Consider the following 14,593-nt stretch of genomic DNA (forward strand, 5'->3'; position numbering starts at 1 on the left):
TTTGTTTGTTTTGCTGAGGTAATTGGGGTGCGACCTAGAGTCACACAGCCAGGAAGTGTTATGTATCTCAGACCACATTTGAACTCAGGCCCTCCTGACTTCAGGGCTGGTGCTCTATCTACTATCTATCTTCATCTAGCTGCCTCCATTTAACTTCTAGTCTTAATCAGAAATTTTTCTAAATTACCCCATTACATATGAGCTAGGCTTTCCTCCAATATACTTTCTCTATAAAGCTGGAAAGAAGGGGAATGAAGCTCTAACAGAATAACAGGATTTCCTAGCATTCTTGATGACAAGACTAAGATTTATGGGCTTTCTGCAGTACAATACCAGAGTCCAGAGAAGCCTAGAATGGTCAAGTTATCAGATAAAAGGGAAGCAGCTGAAGAAACAGTATCACTCCAGAACTTCAAAGTCTGGCTGAGGGAATTAACAGGAGAGAGAAGTGGGATGTGAAGAATGTACCAGCATATAGAGGATGATGCAGCAGTTGGCTCTCACCTATTCTCCTAACAAGGATATAGAAACACATACATATACTTACAGTATACATGTATCTCAGAAGAACCTTACTTATATCTGACCTACGCAAAGTAGAGCCCAGCACAGTTTGTTACTGAAACTTATCCAACTCAACAGATAAATGAAGTAGGGGAAGCAAAACACACTTCCTGATTCTGAAGGAAAGAAAATAAAAAGAAAAAAATCAGAATCTAAAAAGGTGCTCAACCATTTGGTAATGGATGAAAGAATTATAGTATATGAAAGGAATGGAATGTTATTATGTTGTAAGGGATCAAAGGCAGAATTCACAGGATTTTGTTTTTGGAGGGTTTTTTTTTTCTGTTTTGTTTTTGGAGGGTTTTGTTTTGTTTTGTTTTGTTTTCTGTTCTGATATGTATATAGAAACGTTTTGGTGTTTAAATTTAGAAAAAAATAAAAAGAAATTTAAAAAAATGAAAAATTAAACTCATCACAAAAGTGTGCATCCTTTCAACCACAAGGGTTTTCTATAGGTTGAATAGGATGTTATGCTATTTTTAGCTAATCTATATTGGTCTCAGTTCCAGGTTGAATTGTATTATTCAAGAAAAAGTACATATCAGAAAGGATTTCAGAATATAGCTTATATATTTCATTGAGGCTCAACACACAGTCCACTCCTGATATAATCTAACATGATTAACACCTGAAAATCTGACATTGATGAGATTAGGGTTAGAGTCCCTGGTGATCAGGGAGTTAAATGATGAGGTTAGTGGCAAGTTTGGGGTTCAGGGAACCAAATGAAGAGGTTTGGCTCCCCTAAATCCCCTTAGGATTCAGTGCATGGCAGGGAGTTGTAGGAATCCCCCTTCTGGTGGTGCATAGGTCCTTCATAAAGGAATTTACAAACCCCAAAAGCTAGATGGTTTATTATTAACATTGGGAAGTCATCCTTTGCTATGCATGAACAGAAAGACTGAATTCCTTAGTGGCAAGATCCTGACAGAGAAGTCAAGTTTCTAATAAAGAAATCCCCACAGAGAGGTATAAAAATCTTGTTAAGGAAATAAGTGAGGAAGAAAAGAGAGGGTAACGCTGAAAAGGAATATCATTTCAGTGGTTAGAGGCTTGCTGCTATGCCAAGGAGAGAGAGTTTCCTTGGCCTGGCATATTAGATCCTCTGCAAGGACTGAGTCCCAAGTTGCCATTTTTATAAGGAAATCTGAGACAGGAGTTTCAATGGAATGAGATTCCCTCAATGCTGTCACTGCCTCCAGGCCAAGATGAGACCATTTACTGGGAGTGGTTTTGAATCAACAATAGGGGTCAATAGAAATCTAGATCTCTAGCTAAATGAAATTACTTTATTTTGGTTCCCTGGGGCCGGTCTCACAGAGGCAGGGTTCAAGGAGAATTTCTCTTTGAAGGAGTTTTCAGAGAGTTTCGGGGTTCCCCTTCAGTTTCAGTCTCCCCTCATCAACATGAGTCCTTGAAAGACTACATTGGCTACCTCAAATTCCTATTCAACTCTTCTCTTTAGTCCTATGTGATCTGATATGTATTTATCTACTGTGACTCTTCTCTCATATGTTCCAGATAGCCTCTTCCTTCTTAAGTCTAATGGTATTTTCTGAGGCCTTGTCCTCCTCTCTGACTCTTCTTTTCACAGTTTCTGTACCACTGCATTTTTATTTTTCCTCTTTAATCATGTATTCTCTTATATCAAGAGATTTTTCCTGCTCCCTGCCCTCTTCTTTCTTTCTCCCAACTTTTGGTGATATCTCCTCAATTTTTTACATTGATTTAGCATTTAAATTATCTATGTTTTTCTCTACATACATGTTATGAACTCCTTGATCCAAGCAACTACTTTATTTCTATCTTTATATCCATAACTAGCCAGTGGTTGGATCCTAGCAAGAGCTTAATAAATGCTAACCCACAGTTCAGTGTATTCTCAGTTTGGTTTTCTGGCCATTTTCTTCCTAGCTTCTTTCTTTACTTTACTCTACAAGAACTTTTTCATTTTTTCATTCTTATGGCTGCAGCTTCAATAAAGCTGAATCCTAATTCACCCCTTCAAGATATATGCCAGGATTACTTTTTCTAACTAATTAGCTGGAGGACACCTCCACTTCTGCTTCTTCAAATTTAGCAAATGTACAAAATCTTCATCTCTCTGCTCAAATATGGTTCTCTTTAAGTTACTCATTCACTTAAGAATTGAAAAGTATTCCTCTATAATTCCTTTTATCAAACAAAATAATACATGTTATCTCTGTGTTAAACTGGATTGTATATAGGCTCTGTAATGATAGAGTTCATTAGTTAAACTTTCTATCATCCTCAACATCTAGCGTAGGGATGTCCACTCAATAAGGATATAAAAAAATGTGTGCTGACCAGCACACAATGTCACAATGACACTGCCTCATTTTGTCTTTACAGCCTCTCAAATTTTAGTTTCCATTATTTCCCAACATGAAGAATTTATCTCCTTATCAGTTTTGAAATCAAAATAAGATTTTCAGAGGGCAGAAATAGCTCTATTAAGGAGGAGGTAGGCTACTCTAATTCTCAAATTTCTCACATGTAGTCAGATAGCATTTAGTACAATTCTTCTTTAGGACATTAAAAGTTGAAGATTACTTAAAGCACAACTTCACCTGACTTCATTAATCAGATGTAATTAATTAATGCAGAGATGAAATAAATGATACTCAGTCCTGATCGCTTGTGTCTGTCATTCAGATCCATGTTAAAATTTGTTGGTTGTGCTAACAGTTTATCATCTGAAAAATGGTCAAAGGAATACTGTGCTTATAATCTTGAATATGATTTTTAAGAATCATCACATGTAAGTCTGTGACTTTATTCATCATCTTTGACAAGAAAAGGCACTAGAGGAAGTAGGTGATAGAAAAACATAAACATAGATAGTATATTTTCCTTCAGTACCTGAGGGAATAGGTGGGGGTTGGGGAGGAAGTAAGGTGTTAGTCTTGCTCTGGAAAGTGCTAGGTAAAAGAGGAGGAGGAGGAGGAGGAGGAGGAAGAGGCGTGGCATTATCTCTCATACCATACAGCTTGGACTCTTTGGAAAGGGTTCTTGGCAAAGATGATCCTCTAGAAGCATTTGGTGATTCGGTCTTTAGAGTTTTGGAGTTGTAATGTAGCTGCATTGAAACAAATAAGTTTTAAAAGTTAAAGGAGACAGAAACAAGAACCTAAAAACAGAGTTTAGTTTGTAAAATAATTTGCTTTATAGTAAAATTTTCATATTTCATTAATTCATAACATTTTCATTATCCTTCAAAACTTCAATAATCAAAATGTTAATAGTATTGTACGTTAAATAAGTAATTCTTTACAGCCAGTGTTTCTGACAAAGGTCTCATTTCTAAGATATATAAGGAACCATGTCAAATTTATAAGAATATAAGTCATTCCCCAATTGATAAATGGTCAAAGAGTACAATTTTCAGATGAAAAAATTAAAACTATATATAATTTTTAAAAAATAGTTATATGAAAAAATGCTCTAGATCACTTTTGATTAGAGAAATGCAAATTAAAACACTCTGGGGTACCATCTCACATCTCTCAAGTTTGCCTAAAATGATAAGAAAAAATAATGATAAATGTTGGAGGGAAATGTAGGAAAACTGGGACACTAATGCATTGTTGGTGGACTTGTGAAATGATCCAACCATTCTGGAGAGCAATTTGGAACTATGCCCAAAGGGCGAGAAAACTGTGCATAGCCTTTGACCCAGAAGTACTATTCCTGGACCTTTATCCCAAGGAAATCCTAGAGGGAAAAGGACACACATGTGCAAAAACATTTGTAGCAGCTTTATGTGGTAGCAAAGAACTGGAAAATGAGTATATGTCCATTAATTGGGGAATGGCTAAACAAATTGTGGTGTATGAAGATAATGGAATATTATTGTCCTATAAAAAATGAACAAAATGATTTTAGAAAGGCCTGGAAAGATTTGTGTGAATGATGTTGAGTGAAACAAGCAGAACCAGGAATACATTATACACAATAACAGTAAGATTGTGTGATGATCAACTATGAAAGACTCGGGTTTTCTCAATGTTCAGTGATCCAAAGCAATTCCCAAAAGATTTGGGTCAGAAAATGCCATCTGCATCCAGAAAAAGAACTAAGAAGACTGAACGTAAATCAGTACATGCTATGTTCACTTTTTTCTGTTATTTTTTTTTTTAAATCTCTCCCATGGTTTTGTTCCTATTGCCCTGATTCTCTCCTAATATGATTCATAAAACAATGTGTATTAATAGTAAAAAAGTATTATATTTTTAAGATATACAAGCACAGAGATGAAAATAGTATAGTATGTTATATAAGTCAAAATATTCAGACATAATGATGTAAAAAGTCTTTGATGTGTTGAGAATTTGGGTCTTAATCTGCCATTAGTTAGAAATATGACCTTGGGCAAATCAGTCACAATGTCTCAGCCTTCTCTCTTCAGTTGTAAAATGATAAGCTTGCATGAGCTGGCTGCTAAAGTCCTTTCTAGACTGCAAAGTCTCTAGTCTCTAGGTAAGCCTTTCTAAAGAAAGCGGTGAACCAGATTCAAAAAGCTATTAAATTAAAAGACTGAATTAGGGCAATAATCTTTAGGATCCATCTTCTGATGCTTTTGTCTCAGTGCCTTCTTGGATAACAGCAAAAAGGAAGTCTGAAGTAGTGGCCAAATCAGAATTTGGGGGTATTTTAGAGCCTCCAAAATATCCCTCCTGCTGCAGCCCAGGATGTGGCTAGTTGGCTGCAAGGCACCATAACCACTGAGCAGGATTTACAGAAAGTGGGAATGGACATCAAACTAGATGGCAATGAGCTATAACCTACAACTTCTTTTCTCATACTTTGGGTCAACAATTTATTTTCTTCCCTCATTTTCTTTCTATGCAAATATTCTATAGGTAAATAGTTCTTGGGTTAAGTTAGGAAGCACTATATTAGGCTAAGCAAGTGTGAAATAATTACTTCATTTATTTGATATATTAGAGTATGACAACATCCTATTTTTTAAAAAGTTTCTTTTGGAACTCCAAATTCCACTAATCTCCAATAAGCAGAGAGGCAGCATAGAGAAGTGAAAAGGAGCTCTGGAAGAAAAGGTTCCAAGTCCCATCTGTGACACCTATACACTACTCTGAATAGTCACAGTCAAGGCCCTGAGCATTCCCCAAGACCAAAGAGCAAGGAAATCCTGATCCATAGATGCAGAAGGAGTCTTTTCACTGGAAGGTCTGTTCTCTAATTATCTGTTTCATAAAAACTTGATAAAAATCAGAGATGCCTTTGAAGCCACTTGCTCAAAATCTTGGCTGGAAACTTGGAAATCTGCTAGTCTAACCAGTATCTGATCTGAAAAGAAATCTCTGTATTCTTGAAAAGTCCTCATTTCTTCAAATTCCCCCAAATGACTATCATTCTTCTTTTAAAACTTCCCTATTCAAGATAAACCCAGAAAAAGAGGATTTGTTTCCTCACTTTATTCATACAACTACTGGTATCTTAGTTTGATATTAAGTTTGCAATAACAATATAAAACAGAAAAATAGGATTTGTGTATATCTCATCCTATTTTAAGACACTCTTTACATTGTGCTAGTCATTATCTCTGCATACTCAACATCAGGTACAGCACCTGTCCACAGTAGAAACTCAGGAAATGTTTGTAAAAATGATATATGAGTATGTGTGAAAACCATGTGAAAGAGAAGGCAGACTGTTATCATGTTATCAATGTTTCCATCATTCCTTTTCCTGGAATGTTCTCTTACTCCAATTCACTTAGCCAGAAAAGCAGAACCAACAAACCTATTAAATTTCTCAAGTTATCAATTACTTCCTGCCAAATTTCACTTCTTATGGAAAAAGTAGAAATTGCAGGGATAACAAATCATATGACTTCTTGGAGGATGGAGATTATTTAATGAGAAAACCAGACTGCATGAACACCACTTTTAGCATCAAGTTATGGAAACAGGTTTTTTTTTTTCTGTAGAAGGGAAGACAAGCATCATTATCACCTCATTCATTACCACAGGAAATGTTTTCACCTTTACATCAACTCCGGGAATATAAAAGACTGTTGTCTCCAGATCACTGGGTTTAGTCTGCAGAGATGATGGCACTTTTTTGCCAGTCATTAAATGGGTAGTAGAAGCATAATTTGTTTGAAATTTCTTCTTTTTTGAGGGGGATTCTTGATCTAAACTTCTGGAACTCCGGTCATAACTTCTGCAGACAGATATACATTATTTATTATTGATAGAACTATCGTAATTCTTCTGATTTTATCTTACATGAAGCAATAAGTTCATTAACATTTTTTTTAATTAATAGGGAAAATTTAGGCTAAAGCTACTCTTTAAAGTGAAAATAAATCAATTGTATTTTTATTCAACTCTTAGGACATTTGAAAAAGAAAATTTTGTCTATCTTTGACTTGGTTTGTCTGAGTGTCATGGGAATTGGTTTTATGATGAAACTTATTTAACTGTGAGAAACTATGGAGATTAAAGGCTGTCTATCTTGTACATTTGACCATCGGGTCCTCTAAGTCTTTGACCCAATCCAGCCCCTATGTCCTGACATCTGAAGGAGAATGAAATGAATGTTCATAGCGTTTGTAAAGGTGTAAGCCATCCTCCAAAGGTACTAGATTTCCTATGGCTGGATAAACCTCAATCTCTCTCTCTTTCCAAACCCATGACACAGAATTACAGGTAAGCAAAATCCACATCTTTTCTTTGCTGTCACCATTTCCTATTATATCACCCTGAGACACCTCAATCTTATCTTCCCGTCCTTTAGACAGGGTGTTGTGGAATCTCTATTCTATCATTAACAAAATTCCATCTCAGACCTGTTCTCACACGTAACAAACAGCTAACATAGCTCCTCATACAGGACACTCCATTTCCTGACACTGGGCATTCTGTCTAGCTGTACCTCCTGCCTGCATTGCTCTTCCTCTTCATTTCTGCCTCCTTACTTCCTTCATGCTCTAGTTAAAATCCCATTTTCTCCAGGCATCCGGGGGGAGGGGGGAATCCAGGATCCCCTAAAACTCTAGCACCTCCCCGCTATTGATGTCTCCCACATATCATGTCTTTATCTTGTCGGCACAACTGTCTCCCCTTTATTAAAGCAGGCACTGCCTCTTGTCTTTCTTTGTATCCTCAGAACAAGCACCATGCCTGACATTCAGGGAGTGCTTAATAAATATTTATTGATTAACTGATGGATTCTCATTATCTTTCCATCTGTTGGCACTCAAGTAGACCTGATTTTCCTTAAAAGACAGTGCTTTGCTGGTGGTCATGCTTTTTAGCACTTGTTATACTTTTTGTCATCCTCTCTGTTTCTCACCCCAATTTTATACAAGTCGGCACATTCATTATTTCCCACTGTGACTTTATACTCTCCTTCTGCCTCTAGCACTCAAAGGAGAATTTTTTGAGGTTCTCCACATCAAGGTAAGTCTTCTAATCCAAAACCTGATGACAGCTGTCTGTGAGCTCCTGGGGCATTCTCCCTCCTTCCATAAAAAGTTCAGTCATAGTTTCCATAAAAACTTTGAGTCAGTTTTCTTCCCTTATATTCTCAAGCTTCAATGCACACTCTGAGATGCTTTCAGACACTCCAGCTTCTTAGTGCCTCTATCTATAGAGCTCCCATGACCTATTCCCTTCCTTCCTTCACATCTCAGTGGGATGGTCACAATCCTGATGTGGTAATAATCCACCAGTATTCCACTTTCATTATTAAGTGTGAAACTCTTTAGCTGAACATAGTCTTATCACTTTATTTCTCTCATAAGCTTACCTCATCATGACCTCCTATCATTCCAGCACATGGTATTAAACATCTAACCTAACTGCACTCTTATATCTTCACAGTCTGCACTTGGAGTAGTAACCAGTTTAATGATATAGTGTTTACTATTTTCTACTCCTGAATCTCCTGGCTCTTGTTCTCTGTCAAACTCCAATTTGGATTCTTTAGCTCATCTATTTTGACTCTTTCAACCCACAGGGCTTTTTGCTTACATGCCTATGTTCCTACTATCCTTAAAAAACCTTTAAGATGAAATTATTTTTGTCTCTATCACTCATAGTTGTATTTCTAGAAAAGGACTATCTATATTGATTACCTACTTCTTTCCTCTCACTCATTTCTTGGATCTTTGGGATCTGGCTTCTGACCCCATCACTCAACGGACATTGCTCTTTCAACAATTTCTTACCTGCTATATCTGATAGACTTTTAGTAGTCCTTCTTGAATAAGATTCAAAACAACTGAAGTACTAAATTCCAAGATGCTCAGGATAGTATTCCCATATGCAATATCATCAAATCTATTCTAACAAATAAAGATAAATCAAGCTGACTGTATTTCAGAAGGATGGAATTATCAAAATCACCAATAAGAGGACTATTCATGACAACCATTTAAATTGCTATATGAATTCAAGCTGCCATAAAATGCTGCATATCATTTATATGATAAGAACCAATTACATTTATGTTTAAAAAATCAAATTTAAATTTGGGCACCTTCCTCCACCTCTAACCTTCATTTGAGTAAATTGTGAAAGCAGTAAAGAATGAGTTCAAACGTCCTCCTCTTCCCCACTGGCCTCTCACCTTCTCAAACTTATGTCATCATGTTCTTGCAGAAGGGTTGTAGGATGCAGGACACATTTTCCACTATCAATTTCAACTCGAATATCAAGTTCGAAGTCAATATTTCTCTCTGTAGTTGTACCACTCAGATTTCTGTTGACAGGTGCTGTTGGCCAACGTTCAGTAAATAGCTGATGCACAGCAGCAAAGCCTGTTGCCTTCTTACGTGAAGTATGGCTACAAAAAAGCATTTGTTCATTAAATTGTATTATAAAGTATTTCTAAAAACCTGTTATTTGAACAAATTGGACCAAACATTGTTAATAATGTTCTATACATATATTTTACAAATTCATATAAACTAAAATTCAGAGAACCACAATGACTAATAAGAAAAGGTTACCAATGTTTCTATACATGGAAAGTAATAGTTAAGCTAGTATGTTTCAGCGTGTATCTTGAAATGTCAGGCCAAATCTATTAAAATGAAATTTGATAAATATAAATTTAAAACTTTGTTTTCAGTTCAAATAATTAACTTCATAAATATAAATAAGAAAGAGACATGACTAGATTGCAGTTCTTATGAAAAAGATTTGGGACTTTAGATGATTATAACATCAGTAAGTCAACTGTAGGACCTTGAAGCCAAAAAGCTGGCATTAATCAAGGAGACATCAGGAATCTGAATATGAAGTCCTGCTCTTTTCTGCCCTGCTCACATACAATCTCAGTGCTCAGTTCTGGAGCCACATTTCTGCAAAGACCAATGACCCAGTGCTGGCTTTTTTTTTTTTCTCTTATGCCCACACTCTCTTTTTTCACCTCACCTCACCTCACCAACTGCATTATGTTTAATTATCTCTACAGAGGAGATGACTAACAGTCAATATTCTTCAGGTCCAGGCTCCTTTTTGAGCTTCAGACCAATCACCTTCTAGACATTGCAAATGAGATGTCCCAGAGACCTCTCAGACTTATTCTGCCTTCTTCTTCTAAATGGTCCTTTTTCTGTTGAAGGTACCGCCATCCTTGCAGTCTCTCAGTTTGGTCATCACCCTTATTCTGCCTCATCCCACAGAGCTGATGAATTGCCATAACTTGTTGTGGGTTTAGGTGCTCATTATCTTTCAATCATATTATTGTCACAGCCTCTTAATGGGTTTCCCTGCCTTAACTCTCTCCCCAAACCTGTCCACACACCTGTCAAAGTGGTTGGCAGATCTGACACTACTTAGTAAGCTCCAGTGGCTCCCTTTTGCCTCTATGAAAAAACATAAAACTTCTCTCTTTAGTATTTAAAGTCCTTCCCATCCTGGTCCTCACCTATCCTTTTAGCCTCACTGTTGATTATCTATGCCTCTCTCCCTTTTCCCCCCATACAAATTCTGAGATCCAGCCAAACTGACCCTCTCTCCATTCTGTACAATTGCCACCTTATCTCCCATCTGCAGCTTTGCAGAAGCATAAATTATCTCTAATAGAGATGTAGCTTCCTTTTCCTTGTTGTAATAATCTAGATTATTAATATAATTGTAATTTTTACCTAAGTGTACGAAGTGAAGAAAAAGAAAATTTTTTATGTAAGTGTAGAGAATGAAGAAAAAGAAAAAATTATTACAACAGGGAAAAGGAAGTTACTTACATCTATACCTCTTAGGGATAATTTATGCTATTTGAAATAAACATATTTCTTGTTTTCTTCCTAGAAAGTGAAAGTGGCTTACTACACTGAAAACTGCCAAAAGCTATAATTTATGTCTAAAAAAAAAAATTCAAGACAAATTAAAAATTTTAACTAATCCAATCTCAGAAAAGAAAATGAACTAGCTGTAAATGACGTATGGGGAGGAAAAAACAATCAAACCCTGGTCCAAATGCATTTTCATGGAAGAACCTTTAAATAATATCTAATTTAATTAATTACTCACAAATTATTAATACTCATACTCAATCACTGTCAAAAAGTGTTCTATTAAACTCATAAAATAGATAAATATATTCTTAGTTACTAAATGAAGAATAAAGCAAAGAGAACTATAGGTTAATACCTTTACTGAATAGATTACAAAACATAAAAAAAAAAACCCTAACAAAAAAAAAATAACAGCAATTTATTAAAAAAAAAAAAAAAAAAAAAAACAACTAACAACAAATGATCTGGTATGATCAAGTTGGGTTTGTGCTAAGGATTCAAAGAAGTTTAACATTTAAAAAAATGCCTTATCATGATTAACCATATTAGAGGGAAAAAAATCTAAAATTAAATTTGTAAGAGGATGCAGAGAAAGCTTTTGATAAAGGATGACATTTGTTTATGCTAAGAACACTACAAAGATAGGGCAAAGAAGAATTAAAAAAAAAAATACAGTAAAAAGTATCTAAAACAAAGAGCTAGTAAGGTATGCAATGGAGAAACAACAGATGCTTTCCCATTAAAAACAGGAGTGAAGAAAGGATGCCTGCCTCCTTTACCTGTAAGGTGTCATAATAGTAATAGTAATAGCAATAAGACAAAAAAAAAAAAAAAAATAAAGGCATAAAGACAGGCAGAGAGGAAACAAAATAATTTATGTATAATGCTTATGACAGTTCATTTAGAAAATTCTAGGGAATTAGAAAATAAGCTGAGATAAGCCATAATTTCAGCAAAGTTATAGTTATCAAAATAAATCCACAAAAAACTATTAATGATCCAACTCCATACTTTCATATTTTCACATAAAGTTTTAGGGGATTTCATACTTAGAAATATTTTTTGAAAAAAAAAAAAAAAAAAAAAAAAAAAAAGAACAAATATGTATTTACTTACGAGGGTTTCCTGTAAATGTAGTGCCTTTCCCTATCATGATCATCTTCCTTTTCATCCTTTTCTGAATCTTCACTGGAAGACGACAAACTGTCATCCCTTCTTCCCTCTTCATTTTGGAAAGGAATACCTTGTGAGAAGATACCTGGAGTTTTTGGTGAACTGAACACTGAGCATGATCCTTCACTGTTAGATGAGTACTGAGATGGCCCATCAATGGTTACTGACAAAAGGTCCAATTCTGTTTCCTCAGGAAACTGAAGATAAAAAAGAAATTATTAAAATTAATATTATTTCTCAGTTACATTTAATAGTGTAAGTTAAAAGTTCCTTAATTAGAAAAAAAAAACAAACAAACAAACTAGCAGACTGGTGAATGCACGAAATGAGTGTGTTTACACAAATATATATATATATATATGTAGTGAGCTTAACAGATATTTTATATTTAAGCTTAAAAACTGCCCTAAGACTTTTGGGACACTATATATTTTAAATGAAGAAGGACAATGCAATGTTATACTATCTCTGCATTCTGAAGTTAAAATCTGCCTTATGTCAAAATAAATGACAAATTGAAAACATATATTTTAAAATTAAAACAAAAGTCAGACATGCAGAAGCAAAGTTTAAGTATATAATCACTTGTAAATCAAAAATACAGAAGAGTGAATTAGAGAAAGAATAGCATGCAGTGTTATTATGAAATTTTTGGTAATCTCAAGATAGTAATTTTAAGTGTTTTGGGTAAAGATAAAATCAACAATTGAAAAAGATGAAGCAGCCAAGTATAGTTGTAAACATTTATAAAACTTTAAAATATTCACTTCTATTAGAAATTTAATGTTACATGACATTTAAAATTATTACTGATTAAATGGTGAACTGTCAATTATAATTTCAAACAATTCTCTGAGGTAAGTGTACTTCACTTTATAAAAGATATGTTCTCTTGAATAAGGATAAAATTGCATTATTGTATGCAAAATCATATTTTATATTCACTTGAAAGCTCACTATTTAAAAGAATTTTATGAAAGTTTTTGTGACACAAATTATCATTAAATTAACTATTTTCAAGTTTAGATATTTGCATGTTATGTTCTTAAAATAGGATATAATTCTACTTAGCAAAACTTTTAACAACTGCTACTATTCCAACCCAACAAATTGTTGTGGCTTTTGAGTTTTTTATTAATGATTTGAATAAATTTAAGGTTTTTTAAAAAAGTGTGAAGCTTTTATATATGTAAGCATGTATAACATAGAGAAATGGATACACACAAACATTGTATATGTGTATATACTGTATGTGTCTCTCTCTATATATATTTTGTGTGTGTGTGCACATTGTATATGTGTATGTATACATGTGTGTATTATGTATAATCATTAAATCTTTAAAACCACACTAAGATTTTTGGAATACCTTTTATGTATAATATATAAACTCATAAATGTATATGCACCATAAATTAAATATAATGTATATGTGTATATAATATATCTATGATAATGTCATGTATATATCATGATGCAAGCATAATAAGTGAATTGGACAAGATAATACCTAAAGATTACTTCTGGCTCTAAATTGATATAATTTTTAAACTAAGCTTTTTATTTCTCCTATTGATAACCATGGAGTTTTACAATCATTTTGCTTTTCTAAAAGTGCCCTAACTTTACCCTCTAACAGCTGGATGATTTCTCTTACTTTATCAAACAAAAGGAAAAGTCATATTTCAAACTCTTTAAGAGCATTTTAAGGTGAACTCTAGAAATAGATCAGATTATGATCTACTTTATTAGTCATTACTCACTTTTATGGGCGAGCCTCTATCGTGCTATTATTTTTTTTTACTTATATTATTATTCTCTGATGACTGATGGAGTTGATAGAAATGGTCAGAGTACAACTAAATAAATGTTCTGTGGACTCTCAAGTAGGTGTCTTTTACGATTAAAGAAAAGCTATTAGCTTCTAAGTTTATCTTTTGATAGATTTATTCAATATATTAGATGATGGTTAGATAATAAACTGTTCTAGTCTCCCATTGTTTTAAATTCTTGTTGGGTCTCTATATGTTGAAAGTTTGTCATTCTATGTATTTTGAAGATTATAACTGGTATTGTAACATTTATTATTAATATAAAAGGCAGAATGGTAGTAGATAAGAGTTCTGGGATTATAGTCAGAATGAATTGGGTTCAAATTTGACTTCTGATATGGGGGCAGCCAGATGGTACTATGGATAGAGTTCTGGAGTAAGATTTGAGTTCAATTCTAGGCTTGGATACTTAATAGCAGTGTGATACAAGGTCAAGTCATTTAATCTCTTCTTGCTGAAGTTTCCTTATCTGTAAAATGAGAATAATATTAGTACTAGCTCCTAGGGCTATTGTAAAGATCAGATGAAATAATAAACATAAAGCTCTTAGCACAGCACCTGGCACACAGTAAGTGTTATATAAATGTTCATTATTATAGCTTTTATAATACATAGCTGTTTTAGCCATATGATATATTAGGCAAGTCACTTAAACCTTTGCATGACTCAGGCAACTACTAAGGACTATTTACTAAGTTATAAATGAAATTTTTTCTGTCTTGGGTTA

General features: G+C 34.2%; 1 protein-coding gene across 7 annotated transcripts in view; it reads right to left on the reverse strand.

Annotated features, from left to right (window-relative positions):
- The window catches only part of BLTP1 (bridge-like lipid transfer protein family member 1), a 232,472-nt gene that overhangs the window by 39,045 nt on the left and 178,834 nt on the right, over positions 1-14,593 (reverse strand). For 4 of the 7 annotated variants that reach the window (XM_074274117.1, XM_074274118.1, XM_074274119.1 and 1 more), the window contains 4 exons: positions 11,978-12,231; positions 9,187-9,402; positions 6,594-6,774; positions 3,568-3,664 (listed from right to left, as the gene is read on the reverse strand). In XM_074274117.1, coding sequence (XP_074130218.1) covers positions 3,568-3,664; positions 6,594-6,774; positions 9,187-9,402; positions 11,978-12,231 — 748 coding nt within the window. Of the gene's footprint in view, positions 1-3,447; positions 3,665-6,593; positions 6,775-9,186; positions 9,403-11,977; positions 12,232-14,593 lie in introns of all 7 variants that reach the window. The other 3 variants (XM_074274114.1, XM_074274120.1, XM_074274113.1) reach the window with 1 other exon arrangement.

This window comes from Sminthopsis crassicaudata, chromosome 6, assembly GCF_048593235.1.
Source record: "Sminthopsis crassicaudata isolate SCR6 chromosome 6, ASM4859323v1, whole genome shotgun sequence".
Classification (NCBI taxonomy): Eukaryota; Metazoa; Chordata; class Mammalia; order Dasyuromorphia; family Dasyuridae; genus Sminthopsis; species Sminthopsis crassicaudata.